Raw genomic sequence first — 25,671 nt, 5'->3', positions numbered from 1 at the left:
CAGCTCTGGCACTCAGTGACATTCTCCTGCTGTGCATAAAATATTCACTTAGTTCTGCTCACACCTCCATCAGAAGGTGGCAGAGAGAGCCATACCCAGCACCCAAAGGATGTCACTGGAGATGACAGTCCCAAAGCCTGAGGGAAAGGGTGTCCAAGTAAAGGAGAAAGAGAAGACATGAATGTTTCTCCACCAGCCAAAGGTGGCACTGGAATTAAACCCAACTGCAGCTGGGTAAGAACATGAAGAACAGCACAGGTGGAGCTGACAGACAGCAAAAGTGGAGTTCCCAGGGAATGGTTCCCCCCATCACACACTCTGATGCTCAGTGTCAGTAGAGCTCCCTACAAATGACCCCAGAGCTACACTTGGGCAACACTGGGAAAGATGATCCAGGTTCATAACAAAGGGAAAGGAACACAGGGCTTCACCCCAAGCCCCCAAGGCAGCAGAGCCAGGTCTCAGCTGTGACCACAGACTCTACTTATGAGACTGGTGGTAAATAAGGGCTTGGTGAGGGAAGGAGGAGCTGACCACTGACCTTGAAGCAAAACCACCAGTCATGCCTTAAGATCAGACCACAAAAGTAGACGGAGCACATCCAACTCAATTTTTCACTTATCTTTCCTGCTTTTCTTCACATTTCATTACCCACAACAAAGCCATGTCACTAGCTGAGAGTGCAGGTTAATCCCCAGGGAATGTGTTTCACTCCAGCTTAGAGCTGGAAATTCATAGGCTCTTGGATACCTCTAATGGTTTAAAAGGAGATATGAACATATCACACTTCCACCATTCTCCAAAAATACCCTATGTATGAAACCAAGAAATCTCAGAAAACACCTCCCTGCAAGGGAACAGCAATGGAATGAGAAGGTCATAGAAAAGCAGTGGTCTCATCTGGTAGAAGAGGCAGGAGAAAGGACTGAAGCAGTAGAAGGGGATCAGCCCCACTACAGAGATGCTGGACTATGGAAAAGTGAGACAGGGAGGCTGAAGGGATGTAGCAGATCCCAGCAACAGGCCCAAGCAGTGAGGATTGTGGCACAGGAAACGATGGGGTGGGGGTAACCAGCAGGTCAAGAGATGTGAAAAGGCCTCTAGGACGGCTCTAGTCCCAGCCAAGGACAAAACCTCTACGGGATAAGTGCAGCCATCAGGGAAAGAGGGAGGATTTAGCACATGGTGTTGGAGATGACACAGAAGGGGACTGCCTGCCTGTGCACTTCAGGGCTTCTCCAGATCAGTCTTGGCTTTTATCAGGAAAGACAGGCAGGAGTTAAGGCTGCTAAGCTGATACTAATGACTAATTAGTATAAGTTAAACAGTTAATTAGAAATTAGCTAAGTAGCTGCAGGGGGTCAGAGGCAGTGGCAGCACAGTGCCGAGGGGAACCAGTGCCATGGGACACTTGTCCACCCAGGCAGGAGAAGGAGCAGCTCTGCCCACAGCTCTGCAGGGCTCAGGAGCTGCTGTCCCTCAGCTGTCACCCTTTTTTCCTGTTTCAGTGAGCTGCATGTACAAGTTCTGTCACTTCACTCTGCAGATCAGCGTGACCTGGCCTGAGAGCCTGCAGGGTCAGTACACCTAATCCTTAGGAAAGGGTGGGAAGAGAAGCAGTGCACAAAAGCAGAGACACCTACAAACTGCATTGCTGAGGCATTCAATCCAAAGAGATGCATCTTCAGCCAAGAAACTGTGACTCATGATTTAATTTTTCTAGGCTATAAGACTTCAAAGTGATTCATTTAGTCAGTAAAAAAAAGTCCTACCATTTCTCATTCTGAGGTAAAGGTTAATTTCTTACTGGTTTTTACCAATTTCCAGTTAGCACAATAAAATCAAACTGCACGTGATACTCTCAGAGCGCTAAGACTTTGAAACTCCCTTTTCTGTAACTGAAGTAACTACTGCCTTTCAAAATGAACCTAATACTCTAACTCTTTAAGAAGCTTTTACAGATTTGATCATCTTCAGCAGTGCAATTAAAGCAAAGCCAATGTGTTTATTTTGTTTCTCGAGAAGAAACTGATTGAAACCACATTTATAGTCTTGGAACAGAGTCAAAACCCTGCTGAATTATTAGCCAAGTGTGCAGATTATTAATTGCCATAAAAGCCACTTACAATATGCATTTAATATCTGTATTGTTAATCTGTCCACTCTGGTCAAAGAAAATGGCTCAGCTGGATTTTCTTCTCCCCAGAGTGAGACTGAAAAGCATCTGATATGAATTTCAGCAAACTAAATACTTCCCCTCCTTACCGAAATTCCTTTGCATATCAGATAATGAGTCTTAACCCCAAAAAAGAGTTTAGGATCTGGATAACAAACTAGAAAATTCTTCTCTAGCTTAATTTAAAAGCACAATAAAAATATAGTGGAACAGACGCTCTTTAATTTTAAAGGGATTTTTCATTTTAAGCTTTGGTCTAAGTGCCTTTTCCTAGAGATGATCTAAATCCTCATGAGAGAGCAAACTGCACCTCTACCAAGTGGATCTCCCTGACAGATACCAAACGAACCAGCGGAAAAAAAAAAAAAAAAAAAATAATTAAAAATTCCAGCAGAAACCCTAAAAGATTCATCTCTCCACGAAAGAAGATACACAGGGAGCAGCTGCCGGCGCCGTAGCCTTAGCAACAACTACACCTGCTTCATACTCACGTCGGCTTTCATACATGCTCCTGGACTGGGCCCAGATTTTGAACGGGTCTGGCTTTTTCTGCCCAGAGGTGTCTGGCTGGTCGGGGGCCGGTGCCTCTGGGGCCGTGTAGTCCGGCAGCACCTGGGTGCTGTGCGCGGGGGACGCGGTGTGCCCGCTGCGCTGGCTCGACACGCTCTGCTGGGAGCTGTTTTGGCTGTCTTTCCTCTCAAGTGGTTGCTGTAAAGGAAGGGAGCGAGTGGAAAGGGAGAGAACAGACGGTTATTGGTCGCTGAGTGGGTGTTTTCCCATCAATTTTTCTCCCTTCTTTGATCAGGCGTTTCTGCATGCACATAAGTAAATATATAAGTCACAGTTTTGCTGCTTCCCAGTTAATGCTGGGTGCAGTTGAATTCCCTGGTGACAGGTTCTGATAGGCAGAGTGACAGAAAGAGAGATACAAAACAAAGTAATTTATCATTTAAAAAAACCCCATTTTTTCATCTCACACATAAGACAGATCTAAATCTCATTATAGGTTACTAGTCTCAGCACACTTATTTTTTCCCGAATTAAGGCAGAAAATCTCAACAACCTTCTATTCAGATCATATTTGGGTCTAACTTGAGCCTGAAAGAAAATGAAAGAACTCTCAGATTTTACTGTGAAAACTCAGACTGTCCCTCTGAAACAGATTCGAGCACAGCCCTTGCTATGCAACATTGCTTTTCTCTGCAGCTCTTGCAACTCCCCACGTTACAAGTGTGTGGACAATAGATTACCCCTTTAGTGGCTTTGCTCCCCAGGGCATCCAAGGGACTTCTGCAGACCTTAACAGATGTGAAAATGTTTATTTGAAGTTTGATTTGTTTTAATTAAGTATATTAAAATAGGAAAAAAATGCATCCATCTAAACTCAGGGCTTATTCCAAAGCAGTGTGTCAAAAGTTCTGACTGCTTACTATTTAGCTAAGCAGGGTTTATAGTTCTCAACTCAAATTCACAACTGTGTGCTCAAAGGAAACACAAGTCACATTTGCATTGACAGGATTTGCACTACTCAATATGCAGCAAAATCCTCAAGAAGAGCTCCCCACACTGCAGCAAATGCTTTTTAATGCTCTTGTGAGATGAACCTTGGATTGACACCAAGGCTGAGTGCAATCTCCCACCTGCTCTGGCAAAGGGAACTGTGTTCCCAGGGCTGCTGTGACACAGAGAATGGCTGGAAAAACAGCATCCCACAGGTTGTTTTTCCAACATCCACTATTTCCCAGCTAGAAGTGGTCAGGCTACTGACACCAATAAACCTCAGGTGGAAATTGAAGCCTCCCGCTGGCAGAGGGCATCTGAAAACATTGCAGCAGAAATCTGTGCTTTCTCTCTAGGAACCCAGGCTGGGCTAGGGAGAGAAGCCAGCAGCAGACACAGATTGGGTCAGCATGGGGCTCACTGGCCACAGGTCTGGCCACCCCTTGGCTCCCTCTGAACAGAGACCCCAGGCAGCCAATGCTCCATCACAGAACAGCTGAAGTAATTACAGAGGAGAAAGTAACCATAAAAAGTGCCCTCTTTTAAAGTCTTAAAAACCCCCAAAACCTCAGGTAAAATTATTGTGAGCTTGTACATTCTTCAGAGAATGCTTCAGAAAATGCTGAGAAAAAAATCCCAGCTTCAACAGCCCAAATAATGCTGACCTCTCAGCCTTGCATTAGAGTTGTTGATCCACTACCAGCATCTTTTTAAAGGGTATCTCGATTGACTAGAATGTGAAATTGCTTTTGTCCTTTAAAGCAATTTTGAACAAAGCTTACCTGCTGTGATTACTCATCTGCAGACTTTCAAATACAAATATCAAACCCATTTCTAACATTTTTAGCTTTTTAAGTGGTAAATGAAGCTAATTCACATGCAGCCCTTCAATTTTTAATGAAGCCATTTTAAAACAGCTATGCTGGGGAATAATCAACTTTAAAAAAAAATACATCTCTCAGTCCAGCCATCTGGATTGGTTTGTTTGGCCAAACTACTAAAATAACTACAAGCATCCTGTGAAACTTCAGGCCAATCTCACTGGAAATAGTTGGTTACAGAATGTGGAGGACAGAGACTAAAATGTGAAGCTTTATTGTGCCCTTAGGGAAATAATGAGAACTCTCTGAAAGCTTTCCGATTTAAAAATAAACAAAGTTTGAACTTCAAAAAGTGTTCTCATTTTGTGATAGAAAAGATATAAATTTTGAACAAACTGTGAATTCTGTTTTGTATTTGGACTGCAAATGGAAGTGTCAGCATATCTCAAGCAAAAATACCTCTAATTAAACTAGAGCTACATGTTCAAAAACAAGCATTTTTCAAGATATAGTTGATAACCTCTTTAGTGTGACAGGTGGTTTTCCAAAAAATAACTCCTTCAAAAAGCCTGAAACATCTCTATTTAGGAGGCTGAGAGGGGATCAGAGCAAGGGGAACATAACTACAGTAATGAGGAATGTATGTAATTAAATCAATTCAAGACAATATTTATCGACTTCATATCACCAGAGGAAGCCAAAAAGGTTTGGGGCCAAACTTCTTTGCACATGTTGCAGCAGCTTCAGCACATCACACCCACGAGGAACTGCAGGGCTCTGCCCATCCTGGTCCCTGCCAGGGCACTGCTCAGATGAAGTTTGTGTTTGTTTTTGTGTCTTGGTACACATAGAGCTCTGCCAAGAGGGATGAGCTGACCAAATGCCAACGAAAGGATGGCTCATCTAACTCCCAAAAAGCTTGTGCCCAGCTTTAGGACCAGTCCTCCTGGGTCTGAATCTTACTGTCCAGCTTGCTCAGTTCACAGAGACAGGCAGGAGCAGCAGATGAGCACAGGGTCTGGCTGGGGCCGGAGCAGGAGGTTCTGACCTCCCCCTGAGGTGCTGATCGTGGTTTTCAGTGTCAAGCAAAGCAAATCACTTGAACTCTATTGACTTCTGCCAGGGGCTACCAAGAGCATGGGGCACTGAACTACCCAGGCCAGTAAGAGCACCCCTGATTCTTGAGAGATCTTCTCCAGAGCTGCTGATAAGCATAAGAAAAAGTGGCTAGAAATCAAGGCTATGGTGACTACCTCGAGTCCATCCAGGCAGATTGCACACTTAAATACAGGTGATGGGATAAAATAATCACCTTGATACTGTTTTACAGCTATGACAAAATAAATACACGGAAGCTGGAGCTTCTCATGCCCTACCCAAGCCCCGGGCTCTGAATGAAGAGGGATGTCTTGTACAGACTGGCTCTGGAACCAATTTCTCTTCCCGACAAAAACAGGACATTGGCAGACCCCCTGGTGCTGCTTATCCACCCAAAAAATGTGGCAAATCTTTTGTCCAGGACTAGCTGTGCATAAGAATTGTATGTTTGGTCACAAGTCAGCTATGCTGACAACGCACTTATTTAAATTCAGAAGAAAAATATCAAATTTTTGGAAGAGCTTTTATCCCCCCTGCAGTGATCCCATCTTCTGATGATCTAGCTGCAGATTTTGTGCTGTAGAGCTTTTTGGAGAAACTGGTCCTGGCAGCAACAGCAAAGTGAGCTGGAAGTGGGAACCTTTGCCCTCTTGTGGAGTATTTTGATGCAAGCAACAAGGAGAAAAAAAAATGTTTGTTTTCATCCATGTTATACCAGGATAATTGCAGGGAAAAATGCTTTAACACCTCACCAGAGCCAGGAGGTACCAACAGCTTGAAGTTGGCCTTTGGGGAATGCAGGACTAAGGGCTGAGAACAGACAATAGGACTTGTTTGAGGAAGAACAGCCACTGGCAGTAAGTGGGGAATTTGTCTGGGCTTTGGGAAAGGATATGAGGGAATGAGAGAGGGTTCATCTCCTGAGCAAAGCAGAAGAGGATGGACACCTGAGTCGTGACTTCCCTGATGCAGCAGAAGAAACAAAAAACAAGCACAAGTAAAGATCAAAGCCAACTGCTCCCAGCCTCGGTGTGTGCTGTCCTCTAACTAGAGCCTGTTTATTACACAAGGAATGCTGGAAAACAGTCCCTGTGTGCTGAGCAAAGGGCAGGGGGAGATGGGCAGCACGTCCCCCCAAGCCCCACAGCTCTGCTGTGCTGGGGACAGCCCCTGGCACAGGGCTCTGATGGCAGCTCCCACATTCACCCCATGGCTGCCATGCAGCAGCAAAGGGGACTCCCTGGGATTCAGAGTTCCTGGGATTTGGGGTCCCTGGGATTTGGGATTCCTGGGATTCGAGGTCCCTGGGATTTGGAGTCCCTGGGATTTGGGATTCCTGGGATTCGAGGTCCCTGGGATTTGGGGTCCCTGGGATTCGGGGTATCCCCAGGAAACACGTGGGCAGAGTGCAGAGGTGAGATCCCAGACAGGAACCGTGCCAGCTAGGGAGTGGGAATCCTCATGGCCAAGAAGGTCAGGCTGGACTCCCCACACCCTGCAGTGGAGCAGCATCCCTACAACAAACCAAGGAAGGACAGTGCTCGGCACCACCACGTCCCTGCTCCTGACTGTGGCCTTGGCCATGCCAGCTCTGGGGTTGGTGTGAATCCACCCTGGAGAGCCCGAGGAGTTTCCTCCTCTGCACACAGATGCACTTAGCTCCAGGTTTCCGTGCTCAATGCCCACAGGTCAGCGATGCCTGGGGAGGAAGGAGCGGCTGCTGTTGGCAGCTGCTGCACGATGCTGCAGTGAGCACAGCATCACTGCAAACTGCGCTGCCACCCACCCCGTGTGCAGCCAGGGGAGCAGGAGCCTCTGCTTTTTGGGAATCCTGCACTTTAGAGGCAACAGCACCACCTAGGACCGTAGGAAAAATTACTGAAGGAAGCCTTCAGTAGGCTTGGGAGAGGCAGCGAAGGAATGCCAGCTTTCCCCAACTGAGAGGCTCCTCAGAGCAAACAGTAGAGAGAAATCTGCTGTTGCACAGATACACCTGTTTGTAAGCAGCCTCTTTGTTCACCAAGGCTGGATTATGTATGGATTTACATGCTGCTCAGATTTTCACTGTGCATCTCTGTCAACCAGAGAGGTGCTTGACACAGCAGGATCCTGCTTCACCCCATGCCAAAGTGTGAGTGGCAAAGTGGGAGCATCCACGCTTTGGAAAGAGCAAGGCTGATGGATTAGGGCTGGTTTAATGACAGAAGTTATGGTCCAGATCGTGTGCAGCAGCCCTGCCCTGACCAGGGGAGAAAGTGCAGGCACAGAGCAGGAATGTGCCAGACACGCCTGTATTTTCCACACTTCATACACGTCTGTATTTTACACACTCCATACACTCATCTATGTTACACAATCCAGACACACCTGTGTTTTACACACTGCAGACACTCGTATATGTTACACACTCCAGACATTCCTGTATTTTCCACACTCCAGACTCACCTGTATTTTCCACAATCCAGACTCACCTGTATTTTACACACTGCAGACACATCTATATTTTACACACTGCAGACACACCTGTATTTTACACACTGCAGACACGCCTGTATTTCACTCACTGCAGACACTCTTGTATTTCACACACTCGCTCCGGGCTCCCCAGGGCCGGAACAGCCCCGTGTGTGACAGCAGCAGCGGGCAGGGGCTGACAGACAGCGCCGTGATTTGCGAGGAGCACACCCCGCACTTCTGCCTCCCTACATTAATGTGAGATGACAATGGTAGAGGCCTGGGCTCACATGACTTTAATCAGCGCTGCCCTAAGCCATCAGAATCACATTAATTATTTCAGGGCTTTCTTTTTTGGATGAGCAGAGAGATTGTATTAAAAGCAGGAGCCTTCTGCTCAGCCTCTTCCTAAACCTCTTGCCCGGGTTTGCGGCTGTTTGAGGTGGGCTGTGCCCAGCTGCAGGTTTTGGCACCACCAGGGACTGTTGGTGAAGTTTCACACCATCTTACAGCACGGCAAATACCTCACTTGCTTTGCTTCCCCTAAGCTCCTGGCAGAGAATTTTGTCTCTCCCCCACTCTCAACAGATAACTGCAAACTTTCAGGCTTTAGATATTTCATTCCCTTTACAAATAAAACATTGCTTTTTGTTGCATACAAATAGCACATTAATTTCTTCCATAATATCATTCATGGAGCTTTAATGATACTTTAGATCACAGCTTCTGTGCTGCTAGCTAAGATGCTAAGATGTTTCCAGGTAACAGCTTTACATGCAAATACATTTGAGGGGACAAGAAAATATTGTTCTGTTGTTGCTTTTTTAAAAAATGAGGAATCTTACACCTGCAGGACAATCCTGCTCAGTATGGAAATGCCTCCAGAGCAGGCACTCGGACAGCTGACTGTATTCCCTGGAAACTGTACCCACGCTCTGTTCGTGCTTTGTCTCTCCCGACAATTGCATGCTTTCCCATTCTCTTAATAATTCAGCCACGGGTTCTCAAGAAAACTCAGTGAGTTAATGGAAAAGGTTGGTGCCTATGAGCACCCGACAGGAATTGCTATCTGGCAAGAAGGTGGAGCCTCCCATCTTTCCAAAAGGAAACAATAGCTTTTTCCTTTTTTTTGGTTTTTTTTTTTTTTTTTTTTTTTTTTTGGTAAGTTAAACGAGAGAGAAGCTCATCTGTCAGGGAAGCGGATTTGTAAAGGGAGGCTTTATTTGCAAACAAGTCCCCCTTCCGTAGTGCATCCCCCTCTCATCTCCCCATGCAGCCGGAGCCGTGCGAGGCAATCATGGTTGCAACAGAAAGACAACTTAAAACAATCGACACCCAGAAAGCGAACAACTCAAACTCATGCTTTTCTCCCCTTCAAAGCAGACAAACAGACAGAAATAGTAGCTGAAAAGTGCTTACCGACTTTGGGCTCTTCTTTGGGACTGGCAGTCCTGAAAAATGGCAACAAGGGAGAAATAAACATTAGCATTAAGCGATAACCTTCCCTTAAAGAAAAGCCCCTAGGTGCATCATCCGAAGGTAGCCATCCGCAGAGTTATGTGCGGCGCCGGAGTTGGCAGTGTGCTCATATCGAATGGCAGCCCGGCGAGAGGCAGCACAGCTCTCTCTGCATCAGCCCTGCCGGCTTCTGCTGCAGCAGCAGGGAGAAACCCACAGCCCTGAGCGCCTGCCTGGGCAGAATCTCAAATGCTCCCCTGGATTACAGCAGGCTTAGCTCACAATTAAGCCGAGGATCTTTCGCTTTGACGCGCTCGCCTCTGGTCGGACCAATCGCGGCGGCGCAGGGGAAACAGGTTGATTTTTTTTAAAAAAGTGTTTCTTTAGAAATTGATTTTTCTATTTTTTTTAACGAGAAATATGCACTGGGCTTGAGCCGAGAGGTGTGGGCTGGGCAAAGGACAACAAAAGCATGAGGAGGAATAAGATTTTCTCCCTAAAATTATTGAAAAAACACACGTTTTCCTTCCTGTCCATCCTGAGTGTGAATCTTTGAAGCCTGAGATTTTATTTGTTAGGTACAATTTCAGAGAGCTGTGGCTTGAGAACAGCACTACCAGTGCCCTGACCCCTGGGGGGATGCTAGGCAGCTTGGAGAAGGGGGGATTACACCGACTGCAGGTGATGTAAAGGAATAAACAACTGCGAGGGCACCAGGGAAGGTTTTTTCAAGGATAATTTTGCATTTTGAAGCAGCCTCTTACTCACTCTTTGATGAGCAAGAGAACTCAAGTGAGATTTCAATCAACTACTTGTGCATAGAGCCCAGCTGCCAGCAGCACAGGAGACACTTGTCTGGAGATTTACCTACAATGCAGGAAAAACTCTTCCTTGGGGTCAAGACCTCCCTTTTTCCCCGCTGTTGGAAGAGAGAGGAAACCCTCTATGTTTTTCTGTGTGACACTCCAGAAACAAACATAAACCAAAACACAGATTACACTCCACATTAAGTGCTCAGTAATTCAGATGTTTGAAATCTGCTTTTGTCTTTAGGATGTGATTTATGTGGCATTTATGCCGCATTATGTTTTCTACTTTATGCTTTTTATTTATTCTAAACCCCATGCCCTCATCTAACTTTTACACAGAGAATAAAATAAGTGATGCAAGTGAATTACAATCTGTCTAGGAAGATGCTTATTTTAAGGTAATTTGGGAGATGTTAGCACTGAATAGGGAAGATCCACAATTAAAAATGATAATCAGAGCTCACTTCGCTGCTGCTCTCAGACTGGGATGCATACTGTACTGAGTATTTTAAATGAAATATTTTCAAGCTTTTGAGGAATATCTGCGCTCTGCATGTCACTCTGATGCATTCCCAGCCAATAGCTGATACGCCTCCAGGCACTGATTGATTGAGGGACAATGAAACATCAAACTGTTTGAACTAAACAATCAAGACTGCAGCTTCATTTCTGCTGATGGGGACTGTGTTTGTATAATGCCCTTAAAGAGGAAAACACTCATAACATTCGTGGCAAGCCACATTTTTAACAGGCATCATTTATCACAGAGATAAACACACAGATAGAGATTCTCCTCTCTCTCTCTCTCTCCCTCCTTCCACATGCATGCACACACGTTTACTCTCCTTTTCCAAGAGATGATCTTTCCTTTTAAATCAATACCTAGAACACATCCCCATGCACACACGCACCCTTAACAGGCCAGCATGAGACAGAAAAGATTTAACAACATTTTAAATGTTCCCTCCAAAAAATAAAACAGAAATGCAGGTGAGCTGCTGGGTCAAATTGTATCAGAATTCAGTCAATTGCATTAAAAGCATTAAAATTTAGTAAGCATGAACTACTGAACAAATCTTTCCTTCAAAGTTTGTCATTGATGTCGGCTGTTCCAACCCCAAAGAGATGGAAAACAGTTGAAAAATAACAGAAAACACATCAAGGCTATTGTTTGGTGGCTCCTTCAGAGGCCAATGAATCTTACAGTGTCACTGCTCTGTGCCAGACTTTGCTGCAGAACAAGCAATAATTTACTTCTTACCAAAATAAGTGACTGCAGAACACGTTAACAAATGTTGGCAGTTTTTCATGGGACAAGCTTATAGTCAGGGGAATAACCTGCCTGTACATTTTCCTATGAAAATATTATTTATTCATCTAATTAGGATCTCGTTTTAGAACTCCAGTTCCTGGCACAGCAGGCCAAATGAGCAAATGATAGGTATAATGGGGAGTTTTCATGCTCAGATGATGGAATGGGTACAGTATTTAACAGTGATCAACACTAAGAGCTTGAATAACCCCCAAATCCTGGGAGCACCACTAGCAAGGAAATGCTGAGCTTTTCCAAAAAGCTTCTGGTGAAAACATCTCCCAAGTCCATGAATTCGGGACAGTGACAACTGTGAATAACAACACTGGCCTTAGGATTCCATTAACACATCCCATCACTGCTCAAGCTCATCCTCCTGGCTGCCCCATTCTCTCCCAAAACCTCTCTGCAACTTTTTCAGAGCTAAATGGGCCAAGCATAGACTAAACACCCAGTCTGCATCTTTTTGTCATTATCCAGCTTTTTGGTGGTTGTATAAGTGGCTCCACATCCCTGGCTAGGAGAAGCCAGACGATGTCCCTGCCATGCCCTCAAACCCAGTAATAGAACAGTAATGATTTATACTGACATTGCAATATAATTTCCCTGTGATTTGATACCTATAGGCATCTCTCACTAGGACCTGAAATGCATCTTCTAATTTTAGGGGGTTTTGGAGATACAGATTAGAGAAAATGGAAGAGTCAAGCAATCACACAGGGCTGTTGTAACCACAGAGTTAACAATGTTTTAAAACAAATGAGCACATCTGGTAAGCAATGTCAATATGACCTAAAACCCCTTGAATGGGCTCATTGTAGCTACTTAGTAAATGTGCCTGGAATTAAATTAATTAGAAAACACAAATTACTTCCCTCTAAATAACAATGTAATAAAGCAACTGCTTAATGAAAAATATCAGTGATCAGTGAGCAATCCACACTAACAAAAAAAGGGATTGTAATCAAACTAAATTCACAGACCCAGGAGCAAAGCAAGAAAGACTTCATACAAGGTTAGTCAAAAATGAGTCAGATGCAGGGATCTAAATTAAACTAATTATCACAGAGATTATTACATTTATCTTAACAAAACCCTCTCCCTTTTCTCCCCAGTACTCCCTAAAGCTCTGTGTACAGCTGGCTGCATCCATCTGCTCAACTACATTTTGTAACATAGGGGAAAAAATGCAAATCATTAAGCAAGTTTTGTAGCATGACTTCAGCACTCTTAATGCCACTACCTATGAGGAGCTGTACTTCTGTTACATGACACTGTGTTATGTCGTGAGTGATGTGACCCAGGAATGAAATCCATAATTCAGCTTATTTCATATTATTTCTGATAACTGTCCAGTCATGAGTGGTAAAACTTCTGGGAAGCTGGAAGGTTGCTAACCCTATTTATGATGAGTTCATGAAAGAACACATGGGACAAAACTTGACCCTGAGTGTTGCTGTTTCTAACGTGTAATTTTTAAAGGAACTTTTTTTGCTCAACTCCTTTGTCTCTATGCAACCTAAGTAACAAGGGAAGACCATGAAACATGGCAAACTCTGCACAGTAGTTTGCACAACCCACCCATAGGACAAAGGCTCCTGGAATTGCTAAGAGCCAGTCCAGAGGCCTGACTATCACCTTATGTATGGCTTACAATGTACTGCTCAACATTTTTCAGTTTTGGGGTGGTTTTGCACATAAAAGAGAAGAACAGCTGTTTCTAGATCTCCACTTCTCAGAGTTCCTTAACTCTTCCTACCTGGACAGCTCGTGGACCATCTATATCCAAGAGCAGAATAAGCCATAGGTGAGTCTAAGAGGAAAGGTCACCCATTAGGTTTTGCCCTTATGTCACCTGCAGCCCAGAATGCACCAGTGCTGAAAATTAATTGGAAATGAAGAAAAACACAAGAAAATAAAGATTTCGGACTCTGTCCCAAGGTTAACATTTACAGAGAAAATGTTCCTGTCTGGAAAAAAAAATAAAACCTTCAAGCTTTCTAAATAGCACTTACACCGTGCTGAATAAAAACCAAAGGCTGTACCAAAGAAAACAGACACTTTGAAAGATGAGGTTTAGGTAAAGTACTGGAGTCACAACCATATACCTGGCACTGAACACTGACTGCTGCTTTCTGTGTGCAAAACAAGGAACTTTAAATAATTAAAGCTAATGGCCATTAGTGCTGCTGGGGGGGCAGGGGACAAGAGATTGGTGGTGACAAAGCAATCCCCTTAATTCCCTATGGTCCATTGCCAAAGGATTTCTAATAAAGGACAAATACTATTTTAAAAAGTAAACGGAAGTTCATCTTTTCCAGACCAGAACAATCTGCAGCAAGAGAGGCAAGTCTGTGCAGGCATAAGGAGAAGAAAGAAAAATATCAAGAAGAAATCCCCTACCTGTCCCTGCAAAACTTTTCTGCTCGTCATTGTGATTTGCATAACAACAGTGTCACTGCACTAGCAAAAAAAATTAGCTATGCAATACAAGCTTTAAGCAAGAGAATAATTTACACTGCAGTAATATAGCCCTGCCATAATTCAACTTTGGTAACTACCAAATGCAGTGAAAAATGCTACATTCCTAAGGCTAATGTTCAATTCTAATGCCAAGAAAGCAATGTTTTGAAGAGATCATCTTGGGCATTATTAACCCACTGTCACTGACGAAAAGCATAATGAGGCATAGAACATTATTGCCATTAGGAAGAATTTCAGTTCTAGACGCTCTAAAGATGCTAAATTTTATTAGACTCAAATACTCATTTTTGGTTGGGATGCTGAACAATTCCTCGCCATTAAAGTCTCAGTCATATTTTCAGCATCTCAAATGAGAATTGATTTTAGAAGTGATAAAAAAGATATAGGCTAATAAAGTGCTATTTAATTACTATGAAAAGATAAATTTAACTATGCAGTAACATATATATAAGATAATTCCAAGACAGTAAGATAATAAGGAGATGGAGAATTAGTGTGACAATTACCCATCTAGCCTATGGTTGAAAGCATGTCAGCAGTTCTTGTATTTTTATTTTGAAGCTCATTAAATGAAGTGCTTATCATAAAGCTCAAGCTGTCAGAGTCATATGCTTAGATGAAAACCTTTGTTGATATTTAAACAAATATGTACATAGACATTACATTTCTGAAATCTCACAAATTCCAGAAGCTAAACACTAGAATTGGAAAGTAATTACAGACCACCACATTCTTCTTACACAGACAGGGAGTGTGTACACACAGTATTATGTATCTCTTTTTCATATACATAAGCATACATGTGTGGCTATCCATGAGGGCAGCTATCCTTTTCCAGAAGCCCACAAACCCCAGGACTTACAAGCTTTATTTCTCACTATTTTGGGGACATGTTGCAGTTTTGAAGATGCCCAGTTCCATGGCTCCTCTCCCCAGGGCACGACCATGGAGGTGCCAAAGGGCAGCAGCACCTCCAGGCCAACCCCAAGCTTAGGATAGAGGACACTGGAGAGGAAAAATCATATTTTGCTACAGTCACATCTGTATTTATCCTGCTCAGTGAGAGTGTTTGCCTTCAGACTTACCACAGCACTGCTACAAGGTGTAAATCCATGTGCTCAGACTGGGTGGTTTATGGCAGATTCTCGTGTTTCATATCTGGGGAGCAGCTTGCACAGAGGCTCTTGGCATTAGTTGGATGTTGCTATTAATATATAACATCCCCTAATAAAAAGCTACCATTTACAGAATGCTCAGGCAGATTCAGAGCTGGGGAGTGCACAAACACACAAGGCACACTAAAAAGCTTTATTAGAGGACATGGTTGTATGGATGTTTTCACAAAACACAACTTTATTAGTTTGAAAATAGTTATCTATTAAAATAGATAACTAAATATAACTAGATATACTTTCAAGGATGTAAGCTGTACATCTCAGAAACGAATCCTGGAACATGGAAAGAAAACTTCTGAGGACTGATATTTACCTGCACACCCCTACCAACATCACCTTAATGTGCTCCCAGCCTCAGGGTCCTGACCTGCCCCAGCATCCTCAGCCAGGTGTGTCCCCTCCTTGAAGCTCAGCCTCCTCCTCCTCTACCAAGTCTGTCTGGCCTAGAAGCCCTGCCAAATTCTTAAGCCCAACTTATGGTGCACTGCAGGTCTGCTGGCACAAAAGGTACAGGTTAACTCAGTCTTAAAGCTGGTATAATCTAATTACTATCACCATCCCAAAAATAACTATCTGAACGAGATAAAAATAAACATTAAAATGAATAAATATAAAATCCCAATGCAGAATGGGAAAATAAATTCAGAATGGAGAGACTTAGAGACATGGAGACAGATATTTAAAAGCAATCCATTTCAGAATAAAACCATTGACTAGTCCATTACGAAGTCATCCTTCTTCCTCAGTTTTGCCCACCTGCTATTGCTTTTAATGACTCTCCAAATGTATTTAATTACAGTGATAAACAAAGACCTTTCTTGGATTTCTGACACCTCATTACTTCTGTTATAGCTGGTTATTATAATGCCAAATCAAGGCAGCAGCTACTGCACCTACCTGCAGTGTGGCTGATAAAACTCATTATTTACTTGCACACCAAAATGCCACCCAGGCAGTATGCAGGGGTAGGAGGAAAAGCTGAATGGAAGGAAACCCTCCTTGCTGCACACCTCCAAGTCTGCTCCATTTCCTGCCGTGCAAATCCCCATGAAGATGTGGGAGGCACATCTCCAGCTAAATCTGCCTTATCTAATGCACAGTATTAGGTTCTGCTGTGCCACCTTGTGTTACATCACATCACATTTGATATAAAACAACACTGTGTGGGTTTAAGCTGCTCCACTTAGACCACTTCAGCATTTAATACCAAAACCAAATCAACATAAGGTGAAAAAAAACCCCCATGAACTTTCAAAACCTCAAGCTAAGGAGGGGGGAAAAAAACCCTTTAGGAAGAGTTTCAGAGCTCTCATCCTTCATTTGATAAGCAATCTCCTGTTTTGTTCTTATATCAGAGCCTACTGCTTTCTGCAAGATAGGATGGTTCAGGCAATAAAACATCCTGATGAGGAGATTTCAGCCATGTTTTTTCTTCCAGCATTCAGCAAATGCTTTGGTTTTCTTACTGATGCTAAAGCAGATCCAGATTCCCTGCCACAGAAAGGCAGCCATGCGTGTAACGTGCACACCACCACTATTGTGCTGTCAGCACGCAGGACTACACAAATCTGACATTATTTCCCTATTCCAAACATGACAATTGTTCACCTCCTTAGCAATTAAAGTACAGGTTTCCTCCTGGCCTTAGACCATCCTCCAAGAAATAGCAAAAAAACTTTAGAAGATTATATCAACCCTTGAAAAAAAATACAAAATGTGTAACAAAATGCCAAATAATGAATCAGCAACTGTTTTATCCTATTTTACACTTCCAAGCAACTCTGGAGCTCAGATGACACATATATCTGGGGGACACAAGCTGTAGCATAGATAGGCCATGCTGCCACAAAAATGCAGGGTAGCTCATGTAAAACTGATGCTGACCCAAAAAGCGGATTTCAAAGGCATCTCTTCATTTGCTTACTCATTTCTGGGAGAGAATCAGTGCAAATGGAGTTAATGAAGGGTAGCTGAGGGGAAAACACTTGGGCCTCGAATGCCTAACAGATTAGTGTCAGCAATTCACATGTATCACACCAGCAATAGCTGGAAATTCTGCAGGCAATTAAAATGCTCATACCCCAGCAATGCTGAGTCTCCTTCATTATCAGAATTGCAATATCACAAAGCTGTTTGTTTCAGAATCAAGTGTCCATAGGACAATGTGCTTTGTTTGGAGTTCCTTGGCCTCCCATGGTTTAGGAAAGGAAATTGGATATGAATGCTAGAAGCTTGAAATAAAAAAAGCAAACAAGCGAAAAACAGAAGGAACTCTAATGTGGTATTTTTATATCTGGAATTTTGAAAGCTTAAGGTAGGATTTTTTGCACACATGGGCTTTTTGATATTTATGTTTGTCAATTACTATTTCAAACTGGACGGCTTGTGTGGAAAATCTCCAGCAGGACCTGGCAGTGTTAATTAATTAGTTCCTGCAAATGCATTATTTATATGAGCATTAGTAACATACATTAAACTATTTGGTGTCTGAGCAAGCTACCAACAATTACCCTTAGTGGCTGTAGCTGTGTGAAACCCTGCTGCCTCCTGGAGTCTAATGGGAGCTTTGCCATGGAGCATCACCAAAAACCTCCCCCTTTGTGTTTTTGGTAAGCAAACTCATCCCAAACCTCACAAATTGAGAACATCAAGAACAAACGACTAATGTCACTAAGATTAACACCTGTAAAGCACTTTGAAGGAGAAAAAACACCACAGTAATCCCAGCATACTACATTATTTATAAGACGACCTGATTTCAAATGTTAAGTTCGGCTTATTTTTATCACAAAGAGAAAACAAGTTTCTGCTTGCTTGCTTTACAAAACCAATTACAGTGATCAGTGTATGGTGCTGCATAACAATACACAGCATTGTCCCAAAAAGGCGTATCTAACACTCTGGAGCTGCTGCAGGAAAATTAACTCACACACTGGATTGAAACATGTGCACATAAGCAATTCTAATGAGGGGTATGAACTTGAAACTTCTTATTAAAAATACCTAAACTTATAACATTTCCTTTATTTCATCTTTACCCGACTTCAACTGATTTTCCTATCTGCTCCTTGATACACTAGTGCCTAATCAGAATAAGGCTGCGAGAGAATAGTAAATGTTATGCCAAACTTGCTTTAAACTTTCTTTAAATCTAAACAGCTTCTTTTGGCCTTAGAATATAATTCTAGTCAACAGAGAAAAGAGAATAACAGAGTGACTTGGTTGTTTAGAAAAAAGAAGATTCAGCTACTCCCAGCTAAAGGTTCCCCCAGTCCTGCTCCTTCCCTGCACCTGAATTTTAACAGTGCCTTTTTACTAGGATGGTCTGTTTCCAGAAAAGGGCAAAAAGGCACAATGCAAAACTTTTAAAAACATCTCATTTCTAATACAGTTTGTAAACTGTTTGTAAATCAGCTTTACTAATCTGATTCCCTTCTTGCCAGGCAAAGCTCTTTAAAGGAAGCAGTAACAAAAATAAACAAGAGGAAACAATTGAAGACAGATTTTTAAATGCCTAATGACATTCCACGTTAAACCAGGAAATCCATGACTCTGGAATTACAAAGCAATGACCCTGGAATATAAAGTAATGAACTTGAAAAATAAATCTTAGCCTTACACATGGGCATGTATTTCTTTAAGCATCCTACAATTCTGATTTCCTAAATATGATTTGCTAAACATGAGGGGTGCCTATGTGTCTGGTATTATTTGTACTACAATATCAGGCATTCTTCAGCATAGAGCTCAAAACAACCTCTACTGAGTGACAAATGGAAAGATTCAACAAACAGGTTTGGTAGAAGATACCTGAGCAGAAAGTACCAGGAGCTTTGGTAGCTGGTGGTGATGGACAGAAGGTAAGACAAGGAGAAAAGAGGTGATTGGAAATGGGATTTTTAAAAAGTTTAGAAGTCAACTGAGCACACCAGGGGGCAGAAAGGAATTAGATCTGCACCTGTTCTGGGGGTCCAGGAAAGGAGCTGCCACAAGAAAACCGACCCTGAAGGTGGCACATGAATGATGTTTGGCACCAGCAGCTCTGAGCTCGGCCAGATGGGGTCCAGGGAGTCCCTAGATACAAACACGGCACAAAGACCTCAGTACAAAGCTCTGCTCCCTCTGTACTTGAGCTGAAAACACTGCTGGAAATGGGGAACTTTTCTTCCCGTTCCACAAGCTTTGGCACTGGCAAACGTGCTCTGTGGTAACCATCAGATGACTCCCAGGTTGTGATTTTTGTCCCAAAGGCAGTTTGGACTCAGTTCCTCTCTATTTCAGCAGCTGCTAAGACAGTTTGAAATTTTCTGGCAGCTCGATGCTTAAGTGGCATGACTTGCAACTCACTTTTCACTGCAAGCCTAAAGGGTAAACAGCAGTGAGTGGCTGGTTCAAAAGAGTTCAAGTCTTCACTGAATAGCTGATTGCAGCTCTAATTATACCATGGTTTTACATCATTAGGGATAGCAAATGAAAAGGAGCTCTAATTCCAACCCCTCTCTCTCCTTTTTTTTTTTTTTTTGGTTTCTTTTGTTTTTTGTTTTGTTTTTTTCTCTTACCACTCAGTGATCCAGTCCCAGCTAAAGAAAGGAAGAGGAAACTTCATTTCCAGGTGGGAATTCCAGCCAGGGAAGGTCCACATAGCTAGGGATACTTCATACATTTATTTCATTAGAGCTTTGTAATTTTTCTCCATTGTTGCAAATTTTTGTTGTAGTAACGTGTGTCACAAGGAACTTCTTAAACTTACTGACTTGAGGACCAAATGAGCAGGACTATTGGAACAGACCTGTCCCCATTTCCACCACCCTCACTGCTGCCCATAAACACCTTTCATTGCACTGGACAATGGGCTTTCACATGCAGGTAAGACTCAGGTACCCACTGATGGCCATTTAGACAAGAATCAAGGTTGCATTGATTCTTCTTCCCATAAAACACATTCAGTTTTGACACTCTGGTGTGAATCTGTGTGTCTATCTAGCACATATATCTTTTTCAGAAGATTCCCAGTTTAACATGAATTTGGCACTGGGGAGAACAATTAAAAATGGCATTGATTTGCACATGACATGTGAGTGACATTTCACCTGTGTGCCTCCACTTTGATCTGGAGCAAAGTGGGAACACATCTTCCTGGGGATTACGTAGATCAGGCTCAAGGTTTATGCTATTTTTGACCTTCCAGTGAATAAAGATGCAACTAAGCACTAACTGTGAGAGCTTTGAAGGTAATTTGTCTGTTCAAACCTGCATGAACACTGCTCCGTGTAACTCTTGGAATTGAACACAAAATAAACACATATATTTTGGTTAACCTGAAAACGGAGTAAAAAAAGGAAAAAAAATAATCCTCTTTAATCAGAGGCAATTCACAAAATATAAAATATATGGAAGTTTTCACTGAAACAAATATTAGATCTTAGTGATTCCAAAAAATACAGCACAGTAGTTTTGCAGAATAACCTGTTCTGACACAGCCCCCCCACCTGTCCCAACACAGACACAGCTTCCAGAACAAAAGTCCCTTGGGAAGCAGGGAAATTATTCTGACAAAATGTTTCTTTTATTATAAATAGAGTCTGTGCAGAATGGAGAGGTATTTTAGAATTGCTTATTTCAGTTGATTACAGTGCCTAGGCAAGGCTGCAATGACTAATGGATTTCAAGTGGCAAATAATATTACCTTGTTTCCTTGCTTTTTAAATTTTTTTTGGGAAAGTACTTTATGTACTTGGTAAGTATAAGGTTAAAAGAACCTTTTCAGCTACATACATTCAAAATAAAGTTGTACCTTTTGTGGCTGCATTAACAGTAATTCTTTAAAATAACTAAAGTATGTAATCACAATTTCCAGGGCAGGGACAAAAACATATGCTTAATTCTGCATTTTGTAGCAGCAGCACTGGTTTGCTTTCAGGTGCAGAGCTCTCAAAGGGTCCTGCTGGGTTATCAAACATTGCACTGGTGGTGCAGGCACCATGTCCTGTCCCCTTCAAACGTGCTGAGCTTCACCTTCAGGCAGTAAAGCCTTCATGCCTCCTCCAGTTTGACTTACAGGCTCTAATGGCTTGGCACTCTCTTCTCATTTCCAGTTTAAATTACTCACAGCCAAACAACACACAGTTGTTCAGCCAATTCCTTCATTTAAGTACCTTCTATCTCTCTTGCCTAATAGAGACAATAATTATTTTGTCCCCTCTGTCCCTTCGTTTTGCTAAGCAAAAGCAGCTTTGCCAATCAGCCCAATCAACCCTCTGCACCGTGGAGGGCTGAACTCTTTCTGAACCCCTCAAGATCAGTGACTTTTATCCAGTTTTATCCACATACAGGTGAAACAGGAAAACAAGAGCAATATGATTGATCCTACAGAGTGAAGGAGGGAGAAGAAAACAAAAAATTAAACCAGAACATAGACAAGGTAAGCTTTCTATGAGGCCTCTGGAAAGCAAATTCTCTGTGATCAGACTTTGTATTGAAGTATTTATCCTTCTAGCCCAAACCTGCAAATGATTCTAGATGGCACAAAAGCACACAGAGGGGGCATTTCAGCTCCATCCCTCCTGAAACCATCCTTGTCTTCCTCATTCAAAGGCAGCAGCAGGATTCACCCTCTCCCATAAGCCAGCACTTCAGCTGAACACGCTTCCCAGTAAATATTTTACAGGCTGTTCTCTGCAGCTCTGGGTTTGCATTTCAACAATTATCCCTCCTTGTTGGGAGTGCACCAGCAGCTTGGAGCAGGCAGAGCATTTCCCGTATATTACACATCTCTTTCTGATATTTTTCTGCTTGATTAGTAATCACTTCTGAAAATCCCTTCGACAGCTCTTGAGTACAAGCCTTAGTGTTGCAGGGACGCCTCCTGCACGGTGGGACTGAATGCAAGCGTTGGGCTGGATTGAGGAGGAATGCTGACAGCATCTGAGCACTTTCCTCACTGGACACCAGAGGGAGGAGGAGGAAAGGACAAGTGACAGGGAAGCTGAAGAACAGCTTCAAAAGCCCTGAAGGAGCTTATCAGACACCCGAGCCAAATACATTTCTGCAATCGGACCAAAATAAATAGCGGCGCCTTGTCTGCGGATGGTGCTGCTGAGGAGGGACTTGGCAGGGGTGACACGAGGTAAATTACAGGGGAAAGGGCCCAAGTGCAGCAGCACAGAGTGCCAGGTGGATTTTAGCCAGTCCTACCTTTTGTTTTTTAAAAATAGTTTAGGTTGTAAAGGACCTTAAAGATCATCTAGTTCCAACCACCCTGCTTGGGCACAGGACACCTTCCATTACCCCAGGGTTCTCCAAACCCCATCCAAACTGGCCTTGGACACTTCCAGGGATGGGGCAGCCACACCTACTCTGGGCAACCTGTGCCAGGGCCTCACCACCCTCACAGAGAACCATTTCTTCCCAGTATCCAATCTAAACCTACCTATGTTCAGTTTAAAGCCATTCCCCTGTCCTGTCTCTACATGCTCTTGTGAAAAGTCATTCTTGTAGGTCCCTTTATGTACAAGAAGGTGCTGTAAGGTTTCCCTGAAGCTTTCTCATTTCATGTTGAGCAAACCCAACTCTCAGCCAACTCACAGCTGCTCATATCCTCATCCCTCTGATCAGCTTGGTGGTCTCTGCACTTGCTCCCACAGGTCCCTGTGGTTCCAGTGCTGGGCTCCCCCAGCTGGATGCAGTGCTCCAGGTGGGGTCTCACAAGGATGGAGCAGAGGGCAGAGCCCCCTCCTCACCTGCTGCCCAGGTGCTTTGGCTGCAGCCCAGGACACAGCTGGATTTCTGGGCTGTGAGTGCCCATGGCTGGGGCACGTCCAGCCTCTCCTCCCCCAGCATCACCTTAGAAACCTTAAACAAACCTGACCAGTTTTGGTTCTGAGGCTACTACTGTGCATACTCTGCTTGGCCTCTCTGCCATAGCCTGAGTGCCTTTTGGTCCAGCTTTCCTCTGGATGTGAGGAGAACCTTGTTTCAGTGATTAACTGTGGACCAGGGCTGCCAGGATCTCTAAGTTCTGTACCACAAGAACATGAAATCGAAACTTCAAGTGAGATGGAAATGTGAGGACCTTGAAGGAGGGAGAGAGGCAGTTCAAGGAGACTGACATGGTACCTTATCTAGGAAGGTGATAGCAAATGTAGTTAGCATCTTGATTAAATTAAAAAAAAAAAAAAGATTCAACAAGATTACCAGGGAACTATTTACTATTTTATTAAAACTAGGCTTTTATTTCCTCATCAAAACTTTTCATTATGCCTTCAAGGCTCTAGGAGGATTATTAAATGTCAGGCACAATTCAAATAATTAATATATGGTGTTACCAGATATATATGCACTCTCCTGGAGGATTAATAATAGCTGCTATTTTTCTTCCAACCATATTTTCTCCATAATACATATATTAATCATGAGAATGAAATGCATTTTTTAAATCTCTCTAGTACTGAAAGTCTTTAAGGAACTCACACTTCGAAAATTGGAGAATTCTTAATATATTCTGTTCTCTACTCTCTAATTTACTATCAAAATACAAAAACATAGTAAGCACTTGGAAAGAAAGGACTATAGGAGAGGCAGTGCTTTCTCCAGAGCTGCTATTAATTGCAGAATCAATGTATTCAATGCCTTGAAATAGGTCTTGGAAAACAACAAACCAGACTTGTGAATCCAGGAAACAACTTGTCCCTCGTTAAAATGGACTGGCTTTTGATGTTTACTACAATCAAAACACTTTAGAAAAGTCACCAGGAAAGTACTTTTATAGCACACACTCCCCAGCAGAGCTGCCTGGGGGCTGTGTGCTGTCACAGTGGGGACAGACTTTGGTCCCTCTGAGAGCCCCACTGCCAAAGCCAGGGAGGGAGGGAGAGCTGACCCCTCTGCTCTTGATTTTGCACTCAACAGCTGACTTGGATTTTGTCTGTGAGCTTGATCCTATCCCAGTAATCTCAATCCACAGGCTAAAGGGGAGCTACCTCAGGTTACTTTACACTTCCTATGTGCAGGGAAAGAGTCCCTGTGGATGGAATGACCACTGACAGGCCAACCGTGCTCCATGTGGGCTGCCTGTGGGATGGGTTTTGTACTTGCTGGTGGCCTCAGTAATGCTACCAAAAAAAATGAGCTCAGCTCCCAATGGCATAACAAACAAATGTGCAGAAGTCACATGGCAATTGCTTACAACTTCCAGAAATTTAAATTCTCTCCTATGCTCCCAAATGTATCCCAGGTATAATCCTTCCCCAAGGAAGAGTCATTAAACATCTCATTTTGAACACTGATAATTACAGAACATATTACCAGCCTTTTACATACCTCAGAATAGCTCAAGTAATGTCCATGTTCTATTTAAAACACTCAAGTTTTCTGAGCATGAGAGCAGGGTTTGTTATGTAAGCAAAGGTGTAAGCACACGTGTAACCACACCACCCTCCTGCCCCTTACCAGCTCTGTGTGCACGTGGGAACCTGAGCATCCCCCACACTGCAGCAACACACAAGAAATAATTTTAACCATCTATGTGACCTGACAACTGCCAACTTCGGGCAATTCCTACACCTCAGGAGAAAAAAAACATTTCTAGAGAGAAGCTTAGCAGAGCAGATCTTCCGTGACATGCATTTTTTTCACTGTTTTAATTTCAAGAAGAGGTGCTTGAAAGCCGTTTTGAAGACTTACCTCCTCGCTGCACCAGCAACGTGACCTCGCTTCCCTTAGGACATTCAATCAGCATATCCACCACCTGGTTGTGAGTGAGGCTCTGCACATTCTTCTTGTTGACTTCCACGATGAGGTCTCCCTCCTTCAGCCCGCGGCACCGGGGGCTGTCCACGATTTGTTTCACTCTTTGGCCGCCCCCACCGGGGCTGTCTGCTATAGTAAACCCAAAGCCCATGGGCCCTTTCACTATGTGCACAGTGATGAGTTCAGGCTGTGTGGCTATTGAGGAAGCCAAGGACACCGTGTCGTTGGGGTAGCCGTGGGGTCCATTGGAGGAGACCTCAGCCGGGCTGCTGGGCCTCGCCTCCTTTGTGCCATTCACTTTCCCTGTTTTACTGCTGTGGCTGGCTGGCGAGTCGTAGTTCTCCTGCCCGTTCACAATGATGGGCTCTTTGTCCAAAATTGCCACGGACGTGACCAGGCTCGTGTTGGGGTCGTCGGGGTCAAAGGGCAGGGGGTAGCCCCGGCACAGCTCCAGGTCCACGCTGGCACCGATGGGGATGGACTGGAAGATTTTCACCACTTGGGCGTGAGTGTGCCCCAGCACACAGGTGTCATTCACGCTCACTATGACGTCCCCTGCAGCAGACACACACACACAGACCAAGAAAATAAATTTTGTGTGTCACCGTAAAGCTAGGGAGCAGCAAAAAAATACAGC

The 25,671-nt window shown here is 43.5% G+C and overlaps 1 protein-coding gene across 27 annotated transcripts in view; it reads right to left on the bottom strand.

Moving 5' to 3' along the window:
• Nucleotides 1–25,671, bottom strand: part of MAGI1 (membrane associated guanylate kinase, WW and PDZ domain containing 1) — a 329,749-nt gene that overhangs the window by 26,653 nt on the left and 277,425 nt on the right. For all 27 annotated transcript variants that reach the window (XM_088171296.1, XM_088171298.1, XM_088171299.1 and 24 more), the window contains 3 exons: nt 24,969–25,589; nt 9,469–9,500; nt 2,668–2,884 (listed from right to left, as the gene is read on the bottom strand). In XM_088171296.1, coding sequence (XP_088027422.1) covers nt 2,668–2,884; nt 9,469–9,500; nt 24,969–25,589 — 870 coding nt within the window. The remainder of the gene's footprint in view (nt 1–2,667; nt 2,885–9,468; nt 9,501–24,968; nt 25,590–25,671) is intronic.

This window comes from Sturnus vulgaris, chromosome 11, assembly GCF_052056855.1.
Source record: "Sturnus vulgaris isolate bStuVul1 chromosome 11, bStuVul1.hap1, whole genome shotgun sequence".
NCBI classification, from domain to species: domain Eukaryota; kingdom Metazoa; phylum Chordata; class Aves; order Passeriformes; family Sturnidae; genus Sturnus; species Sturnus vulgaris.
The sequence above is the reverse complement of the archived record's forward strand: the minus strand, read 5'-3'. Positions and strand labels throughout refer to the sequence as shown.